A 23,227-nucleotide genomic window follows, 5' to 3' on the forward strand; every position below is an offset into this window, starting at 1 on the left:
AATGTCTTTTTTTTGTTTCTCTGTTGAACTTGCTAGTTAACACATTATTTGTGAAATAGTTTGAATTGTAGAGTACTCCTGATCAAAAGTACAGTGATGTGTGGAATATCACTGGTAGGAACATAGACCTACTCTGTAGACTTGCTTGAAAATCTTGAATATTAGGAATTCTGGCATAGGGTTGTGGTGTCTTTCTGTTTCAGTGGGAAATGATATAAGCGGACAGAATTGTCCCAGCTGAAATTATCATTGTCAACAGTGTGTTGCTGCCTGTGCAAGTCAAAGGTAGATAATTGTCTTTTCTGATTGCTTTGAAAAGAGTAAGAATAGCTAGATGGTCTTGGTAAGGACATAATCAAAAGGGTTAGCCCCACTCAATGTACTGAGGGATGAAAAATGCCTGGTACGATATAGTCATGCATTCTGAGTTGATCGGGCTTTGTGATTGCAAATAAAGAAACCGCTCTGCCCCTTGCTGTAGTTTGTGTCCCTCGGGTGCTCTGAGGCATGTGGGAGCTGCAGCTAGGCCTGGCTTCTTGTCTAGTTCGTATCAGTGGGCCTGTTTCACTCCCAGCAGGTGGAAATGATGACAACTACAGTGATGAATCAGCCTCTAAATACCACCTTCTGCATGGAGACTGCTGCTGTGCTGCTATGGATGAGCAGGCAGCAAATTTCTAATTAAAGAGCCAGGCACTGAAATGTCTTTTGCTAACTCAATGTGTCTCCGCTATACGACTGCTGACCTCTATATTCAGAGTTGTTTGGGGAGGCTTCACTTTCCTCTAGGTTGCATACGCAGGTCGAGTGGTTATAAACATTGAATAGTTTAATCAAAGCCAGCTGCTACATCTGTACTACAGCGATGATCAGAATTCCCTGTTCTTCCCCGGGGAGTGGGAGGGAGGGCTGCAGTGGGGATGTGTAAACTGTTGATAGATTCCAGTTGCCTGGGATGGGGGTTGGACCTCCATTTCCTCCTGAGGGAGGGCAACCATGGGGGTCAATAGCAACTGGAGGTCTGCACCATTTCCCTTCTGCATAGTGAGAGGTAGAGCTGCCTAATGAAAACAGTTCCCTGCCAGCCTTGGTCCCTTAAACGCAGGAGAACTAGTGCTGTTGAGGTCTGAGCTGCTTCTGAGAAAGGAGCCTTTGTCTTCAGCTGAGTGGGAGCAGGGGGGAAAGGGAAGCATGGTTTTATTTGCTTCCTTCCCAAGTTCAACTCCTTGATCTCTGGCTGTTGTGAAGGAGAAAGGCAGCAACTTCCACCTGGACTCCATAGTTGAGTCGGAGCCTTGAGCATGGGCATTCCCATCCCAAACCTCAGTCTTTGCATGGAGGTCTCTGCACTGCATGGTCCTCTGCCAGACAGTTATCTTTTGTGTGTCTGTCCCAGAGCTCTCCTCCACCAGTTTAGGAGGACTTGTGTCCTCTACAGCTCCTGAAATGTTCTCATGTGTTTTTAAAGGCGGTACACCATGATCTTTTTACTGAAGCTCTGGGAGGAAGGAGGAGGCTTTGTCTGCCCCACCCTGCACTTCTTTGGGCTCTCTTGTCCCAGTTCCCCTGTGCTCTGGCAGCCATCCAGAGGGAACCAGGAGGGAGCTGAATCCATCTTGTGTGGATGGAAATGCTGGTGGCGGAGCTGTGGGTGATGATGGGGGATGGAGCATGCTGAGAAGGCGTGCGGTGGGGTCAGGGTGCAGACTAGACTAACATCTCTGGAGCTGGGGGGAGTGGGGCCACAGCTTCTCCCTGCCCTGTCTTGCAAGCCAGGACCCAGAGTCTGCCGAATTAAGACATCTGGACCCCATTAGTGAAATACCAGTCTTTCCGCAGTGCTGGCTTGTTTTTCCTCTGCCTCTGAAGAAAGGAACTGAAACTTATAATGTCTTAAAGGGCCCAGCATTACATGTTAGCAGGGATATATGGCTGTTGATGCTCTGGAGGGGCCCGAAGGAGTGTGCTGGGGAATGGGAGGGGAAGGGAAGAGCAGGCCAGGCGGGGGTGGAAAGTTGGCTCCCCACTCTGCCTTGCTGCCAAGAGCATGTGTGTGTGCTCCTGGGCGCTCTGTTTTTCTTCCTGTCTCCTTTCAATGAGTCAAACACTGGCCCCATGGAGAGCGGCCCCACAGACAGCCGGCCTCCCAAGACCTGGAGACCCTCCTGAGATACTTGCACCTCCCGAACCCTGTGGGATTATGCTGCAGGCCAGCAATGGGAGGGAGAGGTGAGGAGGAGCCTGCTCTGGCTGTGGGCAATATAGAGGAGACTTCCTTGCCCAGGGAGGCCACAGTGTCCCCAGGGCTGGAGCAGCAGCGCAGCCCCCCAGCAAACTGGTGGACGAATAATCTAGCGGACACAATACAGGAACTTAATGTGAATAGTAATTCTGCCTGAATCCCTTATGAAATAAATGCACAGTGCTCACTTCTCTGCAGGGCTTTCCCACCTGCTGGAAAAGACGGTCTGTGAGCTGGGCTAGAGCTGCTGGTGATGAGGACCTTGTAGGCACAATGCAATGAGCGCTGTACTCAGTGCTTCCTATCAGTAAAACTTACTGCCTGCTGGAGGTGACCCCTGTGCTCTGCTCTACAAGGATGACTGTTTCTGCTGGAGTGCCTGTGATTGTGTGCCACTGTGTGCTGGAGTGTTTGCACAGCTGGGTGGATGGATATATCTGCTGTTTCCTTTGGGAATTTGTGTGATTGTACAATACAGATGGGACCTTCTGTCCTTAGTCAGGTAAATCATGTACTAGAAATTTGGGGCTTGTAAGAACAGGTGACTACATGAGAAGAATATGGCCTTGTTTGCTTGTGTGAAAGTATGTGTTGCACGCAGTGTCAGTGTGTTTGAGTCCTGAGTATGTACAGGAGGGGTGGGCATAGGCATTTTTGGTAGTTCCACGTGTCTTGGGCAGTGTTTCTTATTCTTTATGCATCATGTTGATTCCTGCTGCATCAGTTGTGCTTGGGCTCTTTCTCAGTCTCCATGCCTTCTCTTTTGCTTGAAGTGCAAGGGTACTCTCTCCTGTCCTGGGAAAGATTTGACCTTACTGACAGTCACTAGATAGCTGTTTATTCTGTACCTGTTAATGGCTTGTACCCAATTCTAGTTTAAAAATAAATACATTGATCAATACTGAGATTGTTCCCCCGCTACACACACATACACTCCTCCCTCTCCCCCCCTGTCCCCAGTCCATGTCCTTGAGGCACAGCTCAGCTGGTAGAAATCCTTGTCTTTGCTCTGATGCCCGTGCATCATCAGAAACTTGCTGTGATGAGTCCAGCTGCAGCCAGGTTTTTGCATCCAGCTTGTTTAAAGACCATACGAGCATCTCTGCTCTGAGGTTCTTCCTTTCCTACTTTCACACTGTGCTCAGGTGCTCTCTGGAACGTGTTCCTTCTCTTTACATCCTCTGTGGAGCACTTTCATTCATTCACTCACTCATCTTTTTTCACAAGTACATGTTTTCTCACTGATAATGTCTTACTTAGTCTTAATCGATCCTCATTTATGCTTTCACTCACTGTTTCTCTTCTTTCTTTTCCAGACAAACATCAAAGCAAACACAACTTCCAGAGTATCCAAACCTGCAACTTTCAATCCTTTGTGGGTTTTTCTTTGTATTAATGACAAGCATTCTTTACGATGTGAAATCCCTTTTCTCCAGTCCCCTTTCTCTGCTTGATCCTGCCTTCTCAGGTAGCAAAGCACAGTGCAGTTATAACTCCACCAGGCCCATGTGTCTATCTGCGTTTTATGGCAAAGTTTAGCATGTGAAACACAAGCTATCCTGAACACAGCTGCCCCTGGGATAAGTGCATGAAGCTGAAAGAAATAAGAGGAGGATGAGAGAGAGATGGAGGAGGAATAAGAGGGTTGTGAGTAGGCTAGTGAAGAGGCAGGTAAAAGTCATCATCAAGCATGTCTCCAAAGGGTTATATCCTCACAGGTTGAGGGATGAGTGAACTTTGCATGCAGCTATCCCCACAGCCCACCCTCTCCAAGCATGTCCCTCTGCCGTGCAGGTGTTGCCGTCCCCGTGCAGCACTGGCAGTGTGGTGTATCCCAGCACAGCCTAACCAATGTGCAGACTACTGTACAATCTCGTAGTCCTGAACAGGTAGTCTGAACACTGGGCAGACGGAGTGGAGCCTCTGTGATCTGCTCTCCGGCTATCAGCAGCTCATTAGTCCTTTCCCCTTCCTGCTTTTGGGATGAGGTTTTGGGGGCAGAGATGGGGTGAAAGCAAATCCAAGTCCTGATTGAAGAAACATCCTCCTCTGGCAGCTGGGAAGAAGAAACGTTGCTCGCTGCTTGTTTCCAATTTGGAGCAAGCTTCTAAGCTCCTTCTTCTTCTAGTGCTGGTATCGGGCTGCCTCCTGGTTTCCACCTGGGGTATGCTGCACCTTTTTAGAAAGAGGGGGGGAAAAATAATTAATTATTGCTGTTTGGGAAGGAAATGCTGTGAAGTTTTGGCTGTCACCCAGGTGTGCAGAACTTGTTGCTTCATTCAACTCCTCTTCTTCCCCATGGAGCTGTGTGGGAAGATTCCCAGGCCCCACACACCCTCATCTGCTTCTGCCCAGTTCTGTCCTGTAGATCAGCCCTTTGCCTGGGGTCCGGAGAAAAGCTCAAAAAGAACCAGCCTTTGCTTCCCAGTCCTCAAAAAGGTCCTTTGACCCACCTTGGCCAGTTGCCTTTGCAGCTCACCTCTGGCTCCTGCAGGAGCAGTCCGCATCCCCTCTTTTTCTCCCCCCACTACGTCTGGCATTGCTGAACCTCCCTCCCTCTTCTGGTTTTTGCTCCCTCCCTTCTTGCTTCCCTTCTGTCCTTCTGCCTCAATTGACGTGGCAGTGGAAAGCTAACTAGACTCGAGGGAGGAGCTTGCTGGCTGCTGGGAAGGCCGGAGGTTGGCAGGAAGCGAACCGGCTGACGGATGGGGTTGCGCGGGGGAAAGGAAGGTTCCCTACCCCGCATGGAAACTTGAGGAATGCTGTCGCTTTCTGTGGCGCTTGGCTCCCACGTAACAATTCCAGATGTTAGCCCTAGCCCGTGCGGTTTGCTCCCTCTCTCCCTGGTGCTGCAAGGATAAAGAGGGCTTTATGTATGCTGCATGTCTCCCTTCCAGGATCCCCTTCTCATGTGTGCATGCTGGTGGACGGTTAAGATTTGTGCCCAAAAATATGAACACCCAGAACTCCCACTCTGGCTCTAACCATGCACTGAGGAAGGGTAACCAACCTCTCCTTTTTCCGGAGGTGTGCAATGCTTTGCATGTGTGTTGCACTTTGCCTTAGCAAAGCAAGTCAAATATTTGGGGATGGCTCATCCCTGCCCTGGCACAGGGAAAGGTGTAGGAAGAAACGCGTGCTTGTCCTTTGTAAAGGCTGGTGGGCACTGCTGTGACCTTAGAGAGGTCACGAGAGTGGAGTTTGGGGCACTGTAGGCTCTTTTAAGCTACTTAGTTTCTGCCTGTGCTTTCCCATATACCCCCGATGGCTTTCTAGTGTTGCACTTAGCTGCATGTTTAAATCTGCACATTATTTCAACTGATGTATATAAAAATCTTTACTTTTGTGCAGGTGAGTTGATTGCCGTTGCTGTGCTTACTAAGCCAACAGTAAAGGCTGTGATTAATCACATGAGTCCAGGCCTAGTGTCTACAGAGCTTTTGAACTAAATCAGCTTAAAATCTTAGGATGTGTTGTTTAAGTTCAACCAATGCAGCTTTCTGATGTAAACAAGCCATTACAGCTGCTTTGCAGCTTGAGGCAGTGATTGCAGTATCCAGTAAATTATGCTCTGGGGGTAAAAGTTGTGTTGCAGGTGGGCTGTGTTTTGGAAAGATGCTTTAGAGATACATGTATGTTGTGGAGTGACTAGGGCTCCCTGGAAGAATTGCAACTCAGAAATTCAGCTCTTCTCATGTGCATTTTCTTTGCAAAGACAAGAAGCAAAAGCAGTTGGTAATGTCCTAGGGGGGTGGTGTGTGTGTTCAACTTAAAATAGTCGACTAACTTGCTTTCAAATACTCCAGACTGTTTTTCAGAGACTTCTTCCTAATTATCTTGTAGTGTGCATGTATTCATGCAGTGTGCTTATCAATTATGATGTTAATGTTTTTCCATTTGAGTCGAGTTTTATTACAGGAGTTCCCAAAATGCTGTGCATGTGTTTAACAAATTATTTGACTGAAGCTCCAGTCATCCCTGGGGCAGGTTTGTTTACCCATAGGGCTTTACATCTTACAAGAAGGAAAGGAGATTAAGAGGTTTAAGCAAGATGAATTTCCCTGAATTTCACATGGCCACCAAATAAAACAATGGCAATGCTCTTTCTCCCATATCCACAGACCCTTGTCTCTGTGCGAAAGGAGGTGTTTGTCATAACAGCTACAGGGAAACCTTTAATTAGTTTATTTGTGCTCCAAATGCAAACTGAGAGCTAATAATTCTGCCAATTGCTTTCTTGTGCTGCGAGTGCCAATTTCCAACCTTAGGGGAGCCCACACATGCATCTGTCAGCTTCATTTCACATGTATCCAAGAGTAGGAAAATTTAACTTGCTCTTGAGGCAGCCAGGTTGAATGGAGGAAATGCTTTGAGTCAGGCTGGCTTGCTGCCTGCTGACTTTGTGAACTTCTTTTTAAGCTATTACCTACAGGATAGGAACAAGTAATTCAGATGATAGTGCAAGCCATCGCTGTCTGACCAAAACCAACCTCTAGGATTTAGCTACCATAAGGAGGTGGGTAGCCACGATAAGGATGTTGTGACATCAGGCTGCAACTGCAGCATCCCTTTTTTTTTCCTCCAGCTGTTGTGCTTCACACCCCACCATTGGAATGGCTAATGGATCCTGGTCTCCTTCCTGGCCATGTGTATTTTCTTTCTTTGGTAGATGCAAAGTACAGAGCCATATGGCTGTATCTGCGCTATGCTGGGGGCGGGGGAGTAATCCTCTGGCACTTATCCTCCCTGTGCAAGTAGCTTGCAGTCATCTCTGCAGTTCTCCATGCAGGCAATGTAAGTCCCATTGGGAGCAGCAGCCCTGACTAGGGTAGCCAACACCGTGCCTACAACGTTCCCTAGCCAACACTGAGCATCCATGTTCTGTTTTGTACAGCCAGTCTGAGTGCTTCTGCACTTCACTCCCTCTCCTTGGCCTCATGGCTCTACAGATTAACTTGCAGCCAATATGCACATTTTACATAACATATACTCTGCTGCTGAGAAGGAGTTTTGCCTGATTTTTTTTTTTCTCTTATAGACGAGATATGAGCAACATAAGTCTCTTGGGATCAGACTAAGGAATCTGAATATAGTATTTCGCAAACTACTTTCCCATTTCGATGTGTGCTGGCCCTTCCTTCTCTCCGCCCCCTCCCCCCCGGCCCAGTCTGGAAAGCTAGAGAGAGAAGCCCTTTCCCCCCCTTGGCCAGGATGCTATTCAGCCACAGCACATACTGCCAGATTGCTAACATATGGGCAGAGGGCTCAGCCAAAGTTTTGAGAGGCTCAGCCCTTGGCAGCTCATTCCGCGCTTTCCTGTCTCTGCATTCAGGAAATGAAGTCAGAGTGTTGATATAAAACAGGCTGGGTTGAAAACTGAGAAGCTGGAAGGGCTGAAGTGGGGGACTGGGAGGGGGAGGTGTGGGGAGATGGGAAGTGTCGGGCTCGTTGTAGTGTGCATTGCCCTGCAGTGCCTGGGTTGGGGGTTTCTTGCCTTGTGCCAGTGTCCTCCATTTGATTCCTCTTGCTACATCGAAGTCACAGGTCTGATGTTTTATGCTGGCAGAGAGATATATGCATCTTTCTTCTGGTGTATGGGAAGATCAGCATGCAGAGATAGTGTTGTCTTGATCACGTGGCAGCATTTATGCAAGAGCTTGGAAGGGGTGAAAGTCGAAACTCTGGCAAAGAGCATGTGTTTCCATATCTGGGACATGGGATTCCCTTACCTTTTGACTCTTTTTCCTGAAGAATGACTCCATTGCTAAATTTCTATGGAATGATGTGGTTCTAATGCAGAATGATTTCTCTCAGACAGCTTTAATGTGAGGGGTTTTTTGGTTTGTTTTTTTTTTTTCCCTAGCCCAGAGAGTCTGCAAGGAGTTCCAGTTAAGCGAGACTGCAGTGGGGGTAGTCTGTCTTGCCTAGGGGCTTAGCCGTTGGTGTACTTCACTTCTAGGTCACTAGTTCAACCTAAACCAGTGTAATAATAACCTAAAGTAATAGCAAGTTGGAAGCTGTTTGTGGCCTACAGGACCTGAAGTGCTTTGTGTGGCTCTGAGACCAGTACATGGGTGACAGACATCCCATCACAAAAGTGCTTGCCCACCTCTAATGTAGACTGATCAACAGTATTAAAAAATCCAGGGAAGTTTGCTTGGAAGAGCTTTCCTGCTTTCATAGCCTGGCATCTTCAAGAGAGAATGGAGAGTTTGGCAGCTACCCAAGTGATCTCTTCTGTTTTCTCGCTGCTGGCTTCTGAGATACTCTTGTTGCATAAATTTTGTAATGGACTGGTATAGCTTGATCTTTGGGTTATGTCTGAACTGTGTAGTGTCTGGTATCCTTAGCAAACTCAAGTCAATTTAACTGAAACTGAAGAGGATGTTAGGCTGGACTTGCCATCCTCTGGGTGTTTGACCTCAGCAGCTTTGTCATCCTTATCTGCTGCTCTGCCCTGCCCCTGTCTTGTAGCTAGCTCTTCAAGATCTCTGGTCATTGACCATCTTTGTTTTCCATTCTTATTTCCCCTGACAGCAATCATGTTTTGTTATTTCCAGGCAAGAAAAGTCTACAAACACACAAGATGCTCACAAGGGGACAGTCACACACGCATGCTTGCACACAAAAGTATGCTCTGTTTCTATTTCAGTCTTGGATAGCTGCATTCTGCCTTTTGGAGACCAGTGTGATAGCTCCCTCTCTTGTTATGTTGGGGTATAATACCCAGCTGGAACAGGATGTTCCAAATGGGGACCTTAAACCAAACTCACTTCTCTTAATTTGCTGTAGATCTAAATTTGAGACTAAGCAGGGAGAATGACTTCTGACTTAGTTTCTGAATGTAAATATAAAAATTAAGATCAAGTTTGTTGAAAAAATGATACCTAGGGTCAAAAAATGTTGAGGTTGGTTTTTGGATGCCTTGTTCCGTGTTTAGCTGGAGATGTTTCATAAGAAGCAGACCAGAGGGTTGTGGGTGCAGTTACTCTGAAAGAATGGGTCCCTTAAAGCTCTGAGTCTGGTCCCTGAAATTTCAGACTCTGGTCTTTAACATTCACCAGACGTTAAGCTGCCCATGTTGTTTGAGCTTCTAATAATTCAGAGCATGAGATCTTTATTAATGAGCGTAATTACCTGATTTTTTTTCAACACAAGGCCTTCAGGTAACCAGTATTATTGTAGCCAGATGTGCTCTTTGATCTTCTGGTGCATATTTATTGTTGCTTAATTAATACTTTAAAAGGGTTCGCAGTAACTAATAAAGTGTAGGACAGTGATAGGATGAAGTGAGAAAGTCAGCTTTTCTGAAGAGGTGAATTTAAGTCGATATAGTCCATAACTTCTGTGTCAAACCAGCTTCTCTGTCACATGCCTGGCTTTTCTTGAACCTGTGTATAGGCTTGTAGTGATTAAAAGTAAAACACTGAGGTGGTGACGGTGGGGCTATGAGGGCTGCTTGTCCTCTCTCTGACTAGCAGCAGTGTCTCCCCACATAAACACTGCCCTGAGAGCAGAGGTATGAGGACCCTTTCCCAGGCAGACCTGCTCTGGGTGTCAAGTGGCTGGTGGGGGTCTTGGTGCTGATTGACGCCTTGCTGGGAAGAAAAGAGACCTTGATGTTGATCACAACCTGGGGAACTGGGACAGTGCGATGCTGCTGCCTGCTCCTGGAGGAGTTAATGGGGGAGGGTTGTTGGGCCACATCACAAAAGCAGTCAGGAAGGACAGACTCTAGTTTCTAGAGGTCCTCTTTTCTCACAGACTTAAGAGACCGGAGGACCTGGGTTGAGAGTGCCTCCCTGGCGATGTGGGGGGCTGTATTGCTGACAGACTCCTTCCTGCTGGTAGAGTAGAGGCTTCGTTGGAGCAGTGGGTGACTTGTTACTGATCCCCTTTTCAGGAGAAGGAGAAGAAATATATGTTACCAGTGGATAACCTGAAACTGCGAGATGTTGAGAAGGGGTTCATGTCCAGCAAGCACATCTTTGCTCTCTTCAACACTGAACAGAGGTATGCTCACATCTCAACACACCAAGATGCTGAAGCTGGAGACAGGATTTATGTAATATTAGGACAGAGTATAAATGAGCATGTTGGGATAGCTGTCCAGGAAAGATTTGCGTATCCTTTAAGGATAGCCATTTTTGGAGGAGATGGGGGACTTCAAAAAGGAGATGGATGACTTCATTCCTTCTGGTCTTACAGATTTGTACCATTTCCTTGCTTCACCAGCGCATGGCCTGTGGTGTGACCTTAGTCTTCAGCTAATTGGTGTGGTTACCTGGATCTGGCTGTGGCTGGAGTACATATTTATAATCAATGTTCTTAGTGAGTGAATAGGGAAAGTTATAGGAGATAAGGTACCCAGGTTGGCTGGAGAAGTCCAGCAGTGAGCAGAATTGAAAAGAGAATCTCTTTCAGGCCCTGTGGAAACACACAACTGATTTGGGGGCAATTAAATTTGCTCATAAAAAAAATTCATTTCCTTTCCCTTCTGCAGGGTCACCATGAGGATACTAGCAAGGGACTAAGTGTCTCTGCCTTAAAGTGACAGAAAGATTCCCTGGTCATTGAAATCTTTGTCAAATGTGGACAAATCTCTGTTTTGCAATAGAGAAGAATAAAATATTTGTCTTCCTCTCAGGAATGTTTACAAGGACTACCGGCAGCTGGAGCTGGCCTGTGAGACCCAGGAGGAGGTGGATAGCTGGAAGGCTTCCTTCCTTCGTGCAGGAGTATACCCAGAGCGTGTTGGGGTAAGCTACAGCTGTAATAATGGGGTGAGAAGGGACATAGCATATATCTTAAGGATAGCTGCATCCTCTTATGTTAAAAAAAAAAAAAGTCCATGAAGGTTTCATCTCTTTCCTGAGCTGAAGATATTTTGGAACAAAAATTTAAGTTTTTGGTATGTCCTGGTGCTTTCTCTAAGGAAGCTTGGGATAAAGTAACTTGCAGCTTCAAAGGGGAGATAAAGTAGGCAAAGATTGCCTTGATAAACCCTTCTAGCTCTCTTGTGGGCATTAAATTCCCGGTATAAGGAGGACATTTAACTACCTGACTGCTAAGGGGTATGTGTCCGCTGAGCGAAGACACCATTCCTTTTCAGTAACACATAGTGTACAGCCTTGTTAGGAGCTTCCTGGCTTCTCAGTAGTTGTTCTCCCATTCCTTCTCCCACCCAATTAGGAAGGAATGTTCTTTGAATTTTTTGTTTGGTAGATACCTTAATATGCTACTTTAGCAAGACCTCTTATCTCTTCCCTTAACCTTGTCCCACAACATTTGCTGTCAGCATTATGCTCCGCTTTAAAAGTGTGTTCTAGAGAATTGTGGTATATGTTCCTGTTCAAAGTCTTCCTGTTCTTCTGTGAGAGGAAGCTGCTATAAATAGTTTTCCCATTAGAAAAGTGATAGCTGCTTATCTGTTTGTATTTGTTGCTTCTAATAGGCTTCTTGCATTCATCTCTCCTGTTACACTTGAAGATTGTGGCTTTTTTGCCTTAAAGCATTTCCTGACAAACTGATGTGATACTAAAGAAAAGAGGATTAGGGACTGGACCTTAAGTGTCATGACTTCAAATTGGCTTTGGACCAGACTGGGCCTCTTAAACACATACGCAAAAAAGGACATGTGCCACCTGTTGGTGTGCAAATGGAGTGGTTTGACATAGGAACACTAATCTCTAGGTTGACTGTCTCAAAACCCTATGTAACTAATAACAGGTAGCCACTGTAGGTAAGTAAATTTCCCTTTGTTGCCAACAATACAATTTCCTTTGCAGTGTATCCCATTTTGATTTTCAGTTTAGCTAAACAATTCACTTCTTCCTTTTCCAGGGTAATCTAGGTATTTACGTATTTTTAGTGGAATTAGTCTTTGGCTTGCTCAGTGCTGTATGGGAACTTCTCCAAATTCTGAGACAAACTAAAAGTTGTCTTTTATTTTTTGTCCCTTTTTGTTTTAATTTTTTCCACATATGCTCAAACTGGCCTACCAGGACAAGGACAAAGTAAGTCTGACCCTCTCTGCCTGTGTTGCCCCCTGGGGCTCTCACCGGATAGTTCTCTTTTGTTTTTTCCTTTTGTCACAGTTTCCTGAGAGGCATTTGCTTCTCTTCCCTCTTTGTACCTTCTGTTGGATTGTTGCTGTCTGTTTCTGTTCTTGGTTTGAGTCTTCCTTTTTTCTTTTTATTTCTCCCTTTTTGTATGACTTCTGAATCTTGCTGCAATCTAATTTTTGGAGTTTTTGACCCTCATTTTTTTAAGTTGTCCTGTTTGATGTCCACTTCCTTTACTTTGTTTCTCACTGAGACCTTGCATTCCTTCGTTACGTAAGATCTTCCTAGGAAAAGCTCAAATGAACAAAAGGATTTGCACTTTCTCATATATTTGTTTTGGGAAACAAAATATGATAAGCGATTTCCTATGCTGCTGCAAATCCTTCAGACTGGGATGGTTTAAAAGAAAGCTTTTTTCTTTTTAAAGTCAAGGGGGTTTTAAATAAGCATTGAGAAAGATGGCAGTCTTTGATGCTTTGCTGCTTTGAAATTGATCCCAAATGGGTGAGCCTTGGCCACTGCTTGCTGTCAAACAGCACAGTTCAGGTTTTACCTTACAGAAAGCTAAACAGTGCATTTCGGGCAAAGATTCATCTGCTTAGTGTGGAAGAAAAGATAATTATGGCTTACAATGTAGAATTTGCAGTTAAAATTATCAGGAAGGTTTTCTAGGTTATTCTGTCTACTTGTGAGCTGAGGTGAGCAGTTGTTTCACTGCTCTGTTCTGTTTTCTCATTTGTATAATGAGGATAAAGATGCAGTGTGTTGGAGAGCCTGTGAGGTTTAATTTATGTTAAATGATTCTCAGGTCTAAACTGAATCTGGGCATGGAAAACCTGGCTCAAATTAAGAAACTTTCAGGAAGCTATAAATATTGAAAGTAAAAATACAGCATTGAGTATTCACTACAGCCATACCTTGTGAGTGTTAGTCAGGAGTCCCTGTTGCCTTTCACCCTTTGCGTAGTAACTTTGTATTAAGAGAGCAGCTTTATTGTCAAAACTCCTCAGATCTGAGCTGGAGAAGTCTGTACAAGCTGAGCTGTGCATTGACAATCACAGCTCAAAATGTAAGTTTAAGTTTTATTGCTCGTGCTTCCTGCATGTTCCCTTATTTTCTTCTCTTAGCTCTCATGAAAAGCTAATTTTGTGTTACATTTGAAGAACCACTCTTTCTCTTTTTCTCTGCAGGCCAGTGAAGCAGAGGAGAATGGATCAGACAGTTTCATGCACTCCATGGACCCTCAGCTGGAGAGACAAGTAGAAACAATCAGGAACCTGGTGGATTCCTACATGGCAATTGTCAACAAAACCATCAGAGACCTCATGCCGAAGACAATCATGCACCTCATGATAAACAATGTACTTATCATGCTATGGTTGATGGAGGTGGGGAGACATAGAAAAGGGGAAAGATGGGGAGGGAGAAAGAAAGAATGAAGAAAAACTGAATACAGCTCAGAAGGAGGAAGAGGTGGGGACAGAGTGGAGTGTTTTGGGGAAGATGGCGAAAGTTGATTCCCTCTTTGTGCTCCTTTACAGACCAAGGACTTTATCCATTCGGAGTTGCTGGCAAACCTGTACTCCTGTGGTGACCAAAATACACTGATGGAGGAATCGGCAGAGCAAGCCCAGCGACGTGATGAAATGCTGCGCATGTACCATGCCCTGAAAGAGGCCCTCAACATCATCGGGGACATCAACACCAGCACCATCAGCACCCCTATGCCCCCACCGGTGGACGACTCTTGGCTGCAGGTGCAGAGCGTACCATCTGGACGCAGGTACCAGAGGCTCAGGGGGAGAGCCCCACAGACCTGCCTGATGCCTCTTCAGTGGCTAGCTGGGGCCTCCTACTGAGACAGGGAGTCCTCCCCTTCCCCTCTTCTCCCTGTGGATGAAGAGCACTGGGTATTTGTGTTGGGAGGCTCCCAGGCCTTGAAAGCTATGTAGGGCTGCTACATCTTCACAGAGGATGCGTAGGCTTCTAAACCCTTAGGTTAGGTGGGGCCTGAAAGAGCATTGGAGGCATCCTGAAGCCTGGCATGGCCCTTGAAAGCCAAAGGGTGGTGTGTAAAGTGACAGAAACTAAAGAAGAAACCCTGAAGGCAGCGTATGGGGACCTGATGGTGACACAGAGGCGTCCCAGGCCTGTTGTTGCAGTTGAATTTCTCTGTTTGTTTGCCAGGTCTCCCACGTCCAGCCCCACACCACAGAGGAGAGCTCCCGCTGTTCCACCCGCCAGACCTGGGTCTCGAGGTCCGGCTCCTGGGCCACCTCCTGCTGGTGGGTCCACGCTGGGTGGTGCCCCCCCTGTGCCCTCCAGGCCAGGTGCCTCTCCTGATCCCTTTGGGCCCCCACCTCAGGTTCCTTCTCGGCCTAATCGTGCTCCTCCTGGTGTTCCCAGGTAAGTCCTGAAATGCTGCTCCACACAGGTGGGATATCTCCAGTTTTTGGGTAGCAGCCCTGACAGCACTTTGCCTGGGCCATAGAAGGAGAGTGGAGTGCATGGTGTGTGTACAGTCTTTTGACTATTTGAACTGGGTCCGTAGGCAGGAGCATCATTGTCCACCGATTATTTAATTGTACGGATGAGGCAATGCCAAGGAACAGAGGGGCAGCCTCTTCTCTGCGCAAACCTCGGTGCAAAGGTTGGGGGAAGAAGACCTTGTACCTGAGGGCTTTATTAAAGCAATCATACCAGTGCCTCTGCTCACCGAGTGGGAAGTGGTCACCAGAAAAATCACAGGACTGGAGTGACAGTACACCTTTCAAGGCAGTTCCCCTCTGTGTAGGGCTTTCCAAAGTGTGAAGTTGCCCCTTTTCTCCTGGCCCAGGGTTCTTCAAGGTGAGTTGGAGAGACCTTTATCTAAGCTGTTCAGATGCTTTTTGGCTGGGAGAGTATTGCAATATCACTGGCAGGGAAATGGATATTTTAGGCATTTTTGTTGCTTCTGTAATGAAATTGAACACTTTTCTAGTCTAGAGGGTTCAAATCACACAGCTTTGCTTTCCCATTAGGAAACTTAATTCCTTTCCTATTCAGTCATTTCAAACACACTTCAACATAGTAATACAGGATTATCCCCTGTGCAGCTAAGCATGTCTTCCTGAACAGGACTTAGGAAGTAGTCTGGAACCAGGAATGCTTTTATGTTAGGTACTTGGTTTCCCTGTGAGGAAGAGAAGGTAATTGCAGACTAAAGAATGAACATAACCAGAAAATGCCCAGAGGGAACACTTCCCTCGTGGAAAATACCACCTCTCCAGTGGATGCTGATGGCACGTGTGTGAAGCTTTGCAATTTTCTGTGGAAACACCCCAGCCTGTCAATGGGTGGTGATGGTATATGGCGGAGGTGGTTCAGTCTTCCTCCTGTGATAGAGCCCCAGCTCATACTTGGTGCTGCCTGTTTGGAGGGGCAGTGTTCTCTGCCAGGCTGTATCCAGCCCAGAGATGGATGAGTCCAAAGTTTATAGGCCAGTTTCTGACTCTGGTGTGTGCAAATGGTTTTACTTTCTTGGTGCCTCTGCCCCAGTCCTCCCTATGCACCTTGATGCAGCTCCCACAGTAACTTGTTCATACATGCCTCAGTGTTGCCCCAGAGACTGCGGTCCTGCTGGTGGCACCTATGGATGTCAGCATGCTTCTGCTGTGTATTTTGGCTCTTGCTTCTTGTGACCCTGCTTTTCCATGTACTGTTACTTTGTGGTTTTGTTTTTAGTATACTTATGCTTCTTTCTGTGTCCATCTTTCTTCTTTCACTGTTTCATTTATTCACTCATGAAAAATATTCTATATACCTGATCATCACGATAGGATTCCCCAAATGGGCTGAAATGAATTGGCCTTTTTTGAAGAAATCTGTCATAGCCTACCTTAATGGCTTTTCTGCCTTGTGCATGAGGTAGAAGGGTTTAGGGGGAGGTACGGAAACAGCACTGGAGCAGAGGAAGAAAGTGTTTCATACTTAACCAAGCAATCCCTTGCTTTAGAAAGAGAGATTGTAGGTTGGATTGCATGCTACTGACTACCCTGATCTGGAGTTGATAATGTAATTCCAGAAGCTGTGAAGTGATGCTCATTCTCTGATCCCCCTCTCTGATTCTTCCAGTTGTTCATAGACTCCTCCGGATCCTGATACCAGCTTGTCATTTGAGTTCACTGATGAATGGAGAATTTCCAATGACAAGGGACTCTTTCTCTTCTTCTCCTGTATATAGAATAAGAATGTTCCCTGCTAGCACTTGGACTTGAGTCCTTCTGCCATGGGTGAACGAATGCCATCTCCATTGTTGCTTTTTTAACACCCATCTTTTCCCTTGCTAACTGAGCTACACTATTGTGCGTGTGAGAGGAACAAAGCTCTTGTATATGGCATGAGTGGACTTTGCTGTAGGAATTGGTGTTATGTGGTGAACTGGAAGTGCATGGTGGTGGCTGAGTGTACTTTGCGTGTGTGTGCACCCTGGTGCTGGTGTAGAAGTTTGGCAGTTTGTTTGTGCCTCCAGTTTGTGTGAGCATCTGGTTTTATGGATGATAAACTTAAAGACAACTGTTGCTCCACTTCTTTTTTTTTTTTTTTTTTTTTTTATTGTATAGACACATGCTTTCACGTATAAACACCACATGGTCCATTTCTTTGCACAGGAAGATTTTCCTGCATATAATTAAGTACACTTAAAACAAGACTGACTTACCATCCTGCTTCTGTACTTAGCATTTATTCAGCCTACTGCCAAAGTCTGTATTGCCAAATACATGCCTTTGGGAGCTGAAAGTTGCAAACAATATAAGGTCTTATCTGTGTGCAATGAAGGACTCCATTGGGACTATATGCCTGTTGGAGCTCTGCAGGAGGATTTGCTCTGGGAAAGAAAGCTATGAAGATATTCCTCCAGGTATTTAGTATCTTCAGTCTAAAATAGTTTGATAAACAGCAGGTGAAAGAGCTCAGGCAAGCTCAAAGGAGAAATAAGAAAGTTTAAGTGAGAATGACTTAACCATTGGAAAAATCTGCTGAAGGCATTAATGGGTTCTCTGATCTTTGGTATATCTAAGAAAAAAGATGCAAGTGATCAGCATTACTGTAAATGTAACTTCACACATCTTTAATTATTCAGGAGGTCAGAGTTGCTGATCTCATGATTTGTGACCTTCAAAATGTAAGTCTTCACCTGCTTCTTCCCTTTTGGGGTAGTGCTCAGGACTGCATGTTATATCTCCCTTTCCTGAGCTGTTTGTTTCAACTCTAGAATTTAATATTGTCAGAAGATAGGAATCCTCAGTGAGAGACACGTCAAGCCACTTGTGCCCAGCTGTGGGTGCTGAGACCTAGGTGTACTGCTGCTTCAGCAGGTATGAATGTCAGCCTGGATGTGAGAGTGGACGTGCTGCGTGGGTGAGCAATGGCCAGTAGGTGTGTGAACAGATAGATGGTTTTCAATGCACCCCTGTGCACAGCAGGGTTCTGGATGTCTGCAAAGATGGGGGTGTGATTGTGTATGTGAAGTCCTGTGTGATGGAGTGCAGCCCTGCCCAGCAGTGCACGCTCGTGCCGTGTTCTGGAGGGTGACATGCGAATGTGTGTCTGTGCAAGTGCATGTGTCTGTTCTGCCTTCCTGACAGTCTGTGCGGCCTCTGCCTTGAACTGTCTGAACTGCCATGTTGATTTCATGTTGTCTTTCAGAATCACTATCAGTGACCCCTGAGGACTGGCAGCCACGGTACGTTTTGCACTCTCCCTGCAATGCATGAGTCATTGTGTCCCCATTCTCCATTACTTTGCTCTGCAGCTCACCTCTGCTGCCTAGTTCTCATATTAGTAACAGAGTCCCTTGTCCAATGAACTACCTCTGCCAGGATCTCATAAAAGGAGGAGTCTTGAACAGAAAAGCTGGCTGGTCAGAGATGGAGCAGCTGCTTGAGCTGCAGGAGCTGGGAAAGCCTCAGTACCTGACTTAAAGGTTACAAGAGGACTATTTCTCTGCTTCCAGGTAGAGGAGGTGGGATGGGGGAATGAGCTCTGGCAACAAGGTCTAAACTGTGTGTGTCTTTCATTTGGCTTATATCCACACTGACTGGGAGATCAGCTGAATGAACTCTGTTTTCATTTGGTTTATCAGCTCTGTTAGGATCAAGAGAGACTTGGGGAGCTGTTAGTTCAGACTCCTCTTCTTATATTCTAGTATCTGGCTGGAGGAGTGCTCCCATCCTCACTGTGTCCCTAGTGCTCATGGAAGGCAGGAGGCGTTTGGGTTAAGGTCAGGACTTCCATGTTTGAGCACAGGGTAACTCTGACACTGAATGCTCCCTGTTATCCTTATGTTCCATCATCATAGTTAGAAGTGAACTCCCTTTGCTTGTTCTCCACTTGACCTTTTACCTTCTAGGTTACTCTTCTGCTTCCATTCAAACTGCCTTCTCTCCTCTGCCTTCTGCCCCTGTGAGAGGAAGTGTTTAGTGATCCATATCCCCCCAAACACACTGCCCTGAGCTCCTGCCTGTTCCCCTTTCCTATCTCTCCCTGCATTTTGCAGCATTGCACTTGTTCAGTGATATAGCAAAGTGTTGGGGCAGGCTCATGTGTACTGTGCTGGCCCAACAACTCTTCTTTGTCCTGTTAATGCTGAGGGTGGGGGTGTGAAGAGGGAGATCTGGCAAATTCTCCTGACTCTTTCCTGGGAACCTCCAGCCCTTGTCGACCAAGGGGTAGATAGGGCAGAACAGGGCAGGTGTGGGTGTTCTGGGCCCTTCCTCCCTTTCTCTTTGGATATTGTTTCTTGAAGTGAAAGGTCTGACTGAGAGGAGTGGAGCAGCAGCTCCTGTAGCTTCCCTTGCTGCTGGTTGTGGCAGAGAGAGCTGGAGGAGTGTGTGCTGAAGTCCTATCTTGAGAACAGCGCAAGTCCAAGCCCCTGTTCCAGGGCAGGGGAGTTCACAGCTAGCCCACATCTTGCAGGGAGTGCTGTCTGTTACTGCTGTGTGTAACTGCAGTTAGAGCTGAGAGGTGCCACATCACATCAAACCAATGCAGTGATTGCTCAGTGATTGACACTGTTCTTTGAGGATGTCATCCATCAGCCCTCCTCACTGATGACATACTGCAGAGATGTTGGAGCAATTGGCAGTTTCCTCCAATACTCTGCCTACTGCAGACATCCCTGACAGATGAGAAACATGCATCTTGGTGAACAATCTCAGGAAAGAGGCTTGCTGTTGTCTGTACCTCATTCTGGGACTCGCTGTTATGGGGCATTCTGTTCTTAGTCTGGCATAAAGAGCACCAAGGAAATAAAAATTAAAAACCAAAACAATACCAAAAACCAAATAACCCCAAAAAACCCACCCCAAACCTTTTGCAGCTGAAGGGAGTAAATGTAGTGTTTTACCATCTCTGTTAGGTCCTTATCAGCAGGACTCTCTATTAGCCTGTTGGTTTCTAGATAAGATTAGCTCCGTGTTCTACTCTGGGTATGGCTTGAAAGGCTGACTTCAATGGACGTGACAGTGGTCACCAGTCTGCTTGGGCTCCTGCCAGGACTCCGGGCTTACTTGCCATGCACTGGAGACTGCCGCAGGCTTCCCCTTGAGCAAAGCTTTGTTCCTTGTCCTGACAGAGGAAAGTGACTTTTCGGTGATGTAAAAGGCCTTGACTAGCAATGTAGTGAGACTGAAGTGCCGTTTCAGGGGTAAATATTGCCCGAGAGACTTCTCTGTCCCTTTTTTGTGCTGGGGAACAGTTTTCAGCCTTCTGTAACCTTACAGGCAGGTTCTGCAAGCATCTCCAGAATACCTGAGTGGAGACAAAACCTGTAACTTTAAAAAGTGACATCCCCTCCCTGTAAAATCCTCTGAGTACTGAGAAAAATAAGTGTCTGCAAAAATCAATTGTACATTACAAGAAAGTAGCCCATCTACATGAAAATTATTTGTGCTCCTTTCAGCCCTATTTATTCTGGTAGGGTCAAGTGGCCTCTCTTGCCAGAATGCATGATATAGTCCGGTGACTTCAAGCATCCTTTTCATGTAAATCCACAGAGGCTGTTAGGACAACCTGTCCGAACTCCTGAAATGCAAAAAGTCCTTCAAGCTTCTCTGAAAAATATCTTCTAACACATGTGACAGCGCAACAGCATCTCACTAAAGGTTGAGCTGAAGTTTTGTGAGGTTTTAATTCAAGTGCTATTACTGTCTCAATGATGGTAGTAGACCTCAAATGGTTACTATGGCTGCACTTACACCATGAGCACCCTTTGGGGATAATGCACAAATCCCACATGTCATAAAGCTCAGGGTCATGGATTCCCCAGCTGTGACATCTCATTGCAATCTTTGCTTCTGGGAGATAGTATTATTTCAGCATCCTCCCAAGGTGGTTGCAATTCCCTGGTTAGCTCAATCCCATCGTTATCTGCTGTACAGGAACAGTAATTTGATTGGCATGCTGGCAATGGGGTCTTGCAGTCCCCATTGGCACTTTCAGTCAAGGAAATAACATTTGGAAATGTTTTACTGTCTGAAGCTTTTTTTATTTGTCATTTCCCAAGGCAAGGAATAAGTGTTTGTAATTGTTCTGAGATCTGGGGCTTAATAGACACGGACCAATAAATTCTGGAGGTCTAATAAACAGGATTGTGGAGTTGCTCTGGTTCATTTACTAAGATGAGGGAGCTTGCCCAAATTTATGGGAGTATAGCTCCTCTGGTAGCAGCATGATGATGATCATAGACTTGCAGTCAGTGCAAAACAGACTCCCCTATCTCAAAGACTGTACTGGTGCAAATATCCTCCTCTGCCCCTCTTCCTTGCCTTCCCTCAGCCCCTGTGCTGGGGGAGGGCCTTCATTTCCAGCAGTCAGTTGATTCTCTAATCTAAATTAAAGCTTGTCAGTGTGGAATTGTTCAGACATTGATTCTGTGACACCTGGTTCTGCAATCATTGGTGTAAATACTTTTTTTCTACTTGGTCTACATCCTGTTGGGTTTACTCTTTGCATTTCAGGCAGTTTGGACTGCAAAACTACTCTGGCTTAGTACTGAACAATGTACTTATCGTAATGATACACCATCATGATGCTGTTTAGGCTGCAGACACTGCAGGGAGCATGCTTTAAAGGAAAAACATAGATTGGACTCACTGACTTACAGAATACTTTTATTATTATTTATAGATGTCTTAAATCCTGTAGTCTGAGTCTGAAGTTGTCTTTCAAATAATGAGCTGAGAGAGATGGCAAGGGTCTTGTATTTTATGGGATTTTGGTTTTCCCCTGTCCCTTATAGGAATGATATCCTAGAATACTTAATCCATGCAGGGGGCAAACACTTAAGTTGCTGCCCGCTTACCTAGCTAAAGCACCAGCAAAAGAGCTGAAGCAGAATGGAGTAGCAAAGGTCAAAGTTCCTGTTATTGAAGTAGAAGCTGCATTTGCTGAGCACCAGAACTAGAGAACTGAAAGCAGCAAGCTTGCCCTTAATATCCACGATCAGTATCGTGTATTGGAATAGGGAATCTCAGGCTTGCAGTAGCCTCAAGGGCAGGAGAAGGTGCTCCTCCAAACCAGCCAAGAACCTCTGACAGCAGCGCGTCTCAGAGGACCCCATCCATGCTGTGTGACTGTCATGTGCTTGATACAGGAGCTCACTGTTGTCCATGCTTCTCGACTCTCATTCCAGAGCCAGTGCACTCACTGGCAATAAATCTCTGCACTTCCAAATTTCAGAGGGAAAGCAAAACTGGCTGTCCAGCAGATTGCTTACTGGTGATCCATGCTGTGCAGAAAGGTCAGTGTGAGGCCTCATATAAACCTGTAAGTCTCCTTTGTGGAGCAGCACTCTGGTAGTTTGTGCCTCAAGTTGTATTCTCTTGCTGGCTCAGGCGAGGTGGAGAAGCATGTGTGATTGTGACTGCGATTGCTGTGCTAACCACAGTGTGTGTTCTCTTGTTTTTGTTTTCTGCTTTTTCACAGCAGAAGGGGCCCCGCCTCACCTACTCGACCTACCATAATCCGACCGGCTGAACCGTCCCTCTTAGATTTATAACTCGAGGCTGTAGACAGCTGGCGACGAATGCCGTGCTGGCGGCTTCCCCATTCCACCCTCCCTTCCACAGCCACAGTCACTCCTCTCATCCATCCCACATCTCTGCCTCCCACCACCCCTTCCTGGTGTGTCGTAAAACACTAGCCTAGTGATCGAGCTCTTCGTCTCCACTCGTGCGTCCTGTATTGCTTTGTGAGCGTAGAGTAGCCTTCATTCAGTGGCATGGATCCCTGAAGTACACAGGCTCCTTGGCGAGATCAGCCGCAGGGACATCCTTAAGTCCACGTGGTGGCTGTCCGTCCAGTTATTTCATCTGCCTGGTCTAGCCTGGATAAGTGTCCTGCCTGCATCAGTTAGCTGTAGCACCTAGGACTGATCTGTAGCTATTTTCTTTTCTTGTAGTTAAGAAGACAAAAGTGTGACTTAGAAGAAAAATACTGTCAAAACATGTGACACCGTTAGGAACAGATTAAATGTCCTGTGTATTAGTTTGACTTCTAAGGTGCAAAAATTCATGTTGGGAACAGTGCAATCAACCTTATATCAAAGTGAGGCAGGGAGACCAAGAAGGGGGGAACTCAGTGGATCGGCATGGTCCTGCTAGAGTGAAGTCTGAGATAGCGCACACACCTCAGCGTGCAGGGAGCACACGGACCTGCTCGCGCTCAGCTCCCCAAAGGGCTGGGGAAATCCTGCTGGTGACGCACTGGCTCCTGCCAGCAGTTGTTTTGCATCCTCATTTTTGGCTGACTTTCCTGAACCCAGCAGGGAGAGGGGAATAGATACGCTGCTCCCCCCTTGCAAACGGACAACCAAATGTTTTCAGGGAGTTTGCTGTGTAATGTTCTGTTGAAAATATTTCTGCTTTGAATAAGCACATCC

At 46.2% G+C, this 23,227-nt stretch overlaps 1 protein-coding gene across 1 annotated transcript in view; it reads left to right on the top strand.

The window, feature by feature from the left end:
- DNM1 (dynamin 1) overlaps positions 1-22,749 on the top strand; it is a 68,321-nt gene extending 45,572 nt beyond the window's left edge. Inside the window, exons 17-24 of the mRNA XM_009888070.1 lie at positions 10,146-10,255; positions 10,890-11,001; positions 12,247-12,258; positions 13,497-13,667; positions 13,848-14,089; positions 14,494-14,712; positions 17,995-18,031; positions 22,273-22,749. Of these exons, the coding sequence (XP_009886372.1) occupies positions 10,146-10,255; positions 10,890-11,001; positions 12,247-12,258; positions 13,497-13,667; positions 13,848-14,089; positions 14,494-14,712; positions 17,995-18,016 (888 nt within the window). The 3' untranslated portion in view covers positions 18,017-18,031; positions 22,273-22,749. The remainder of the gene's footprint in view (positions 1-10,145; positions 10,256-10,889; positions 11,002-12,246; positions 12,259-13,496; positions 13,668-13,847; positions 14,090-14,493; positions 14,713-17,994; positions 18,032-22,272) is intronic.
- Positions 22,750-23,227: the final 478 nt, after the last annotated feature.

The sequence above is a fragment of the Charadrius vociferus genome, unplaced genomic scaffold (assembly GCF_000708025.1).
Source record: "Charadrius vociferus isolate BGI_N301 unplaced genomic scaffold, ASM70802v2 scaffold56, whole genome shotgun sequence".
In the NCBI taxonomy this organism is placed as follows: Eukaryota; Metazoa; Chordata; class Aves; order Charadriiformes; family Charadriidae; genus Charadrius; species Charadrius vociferus.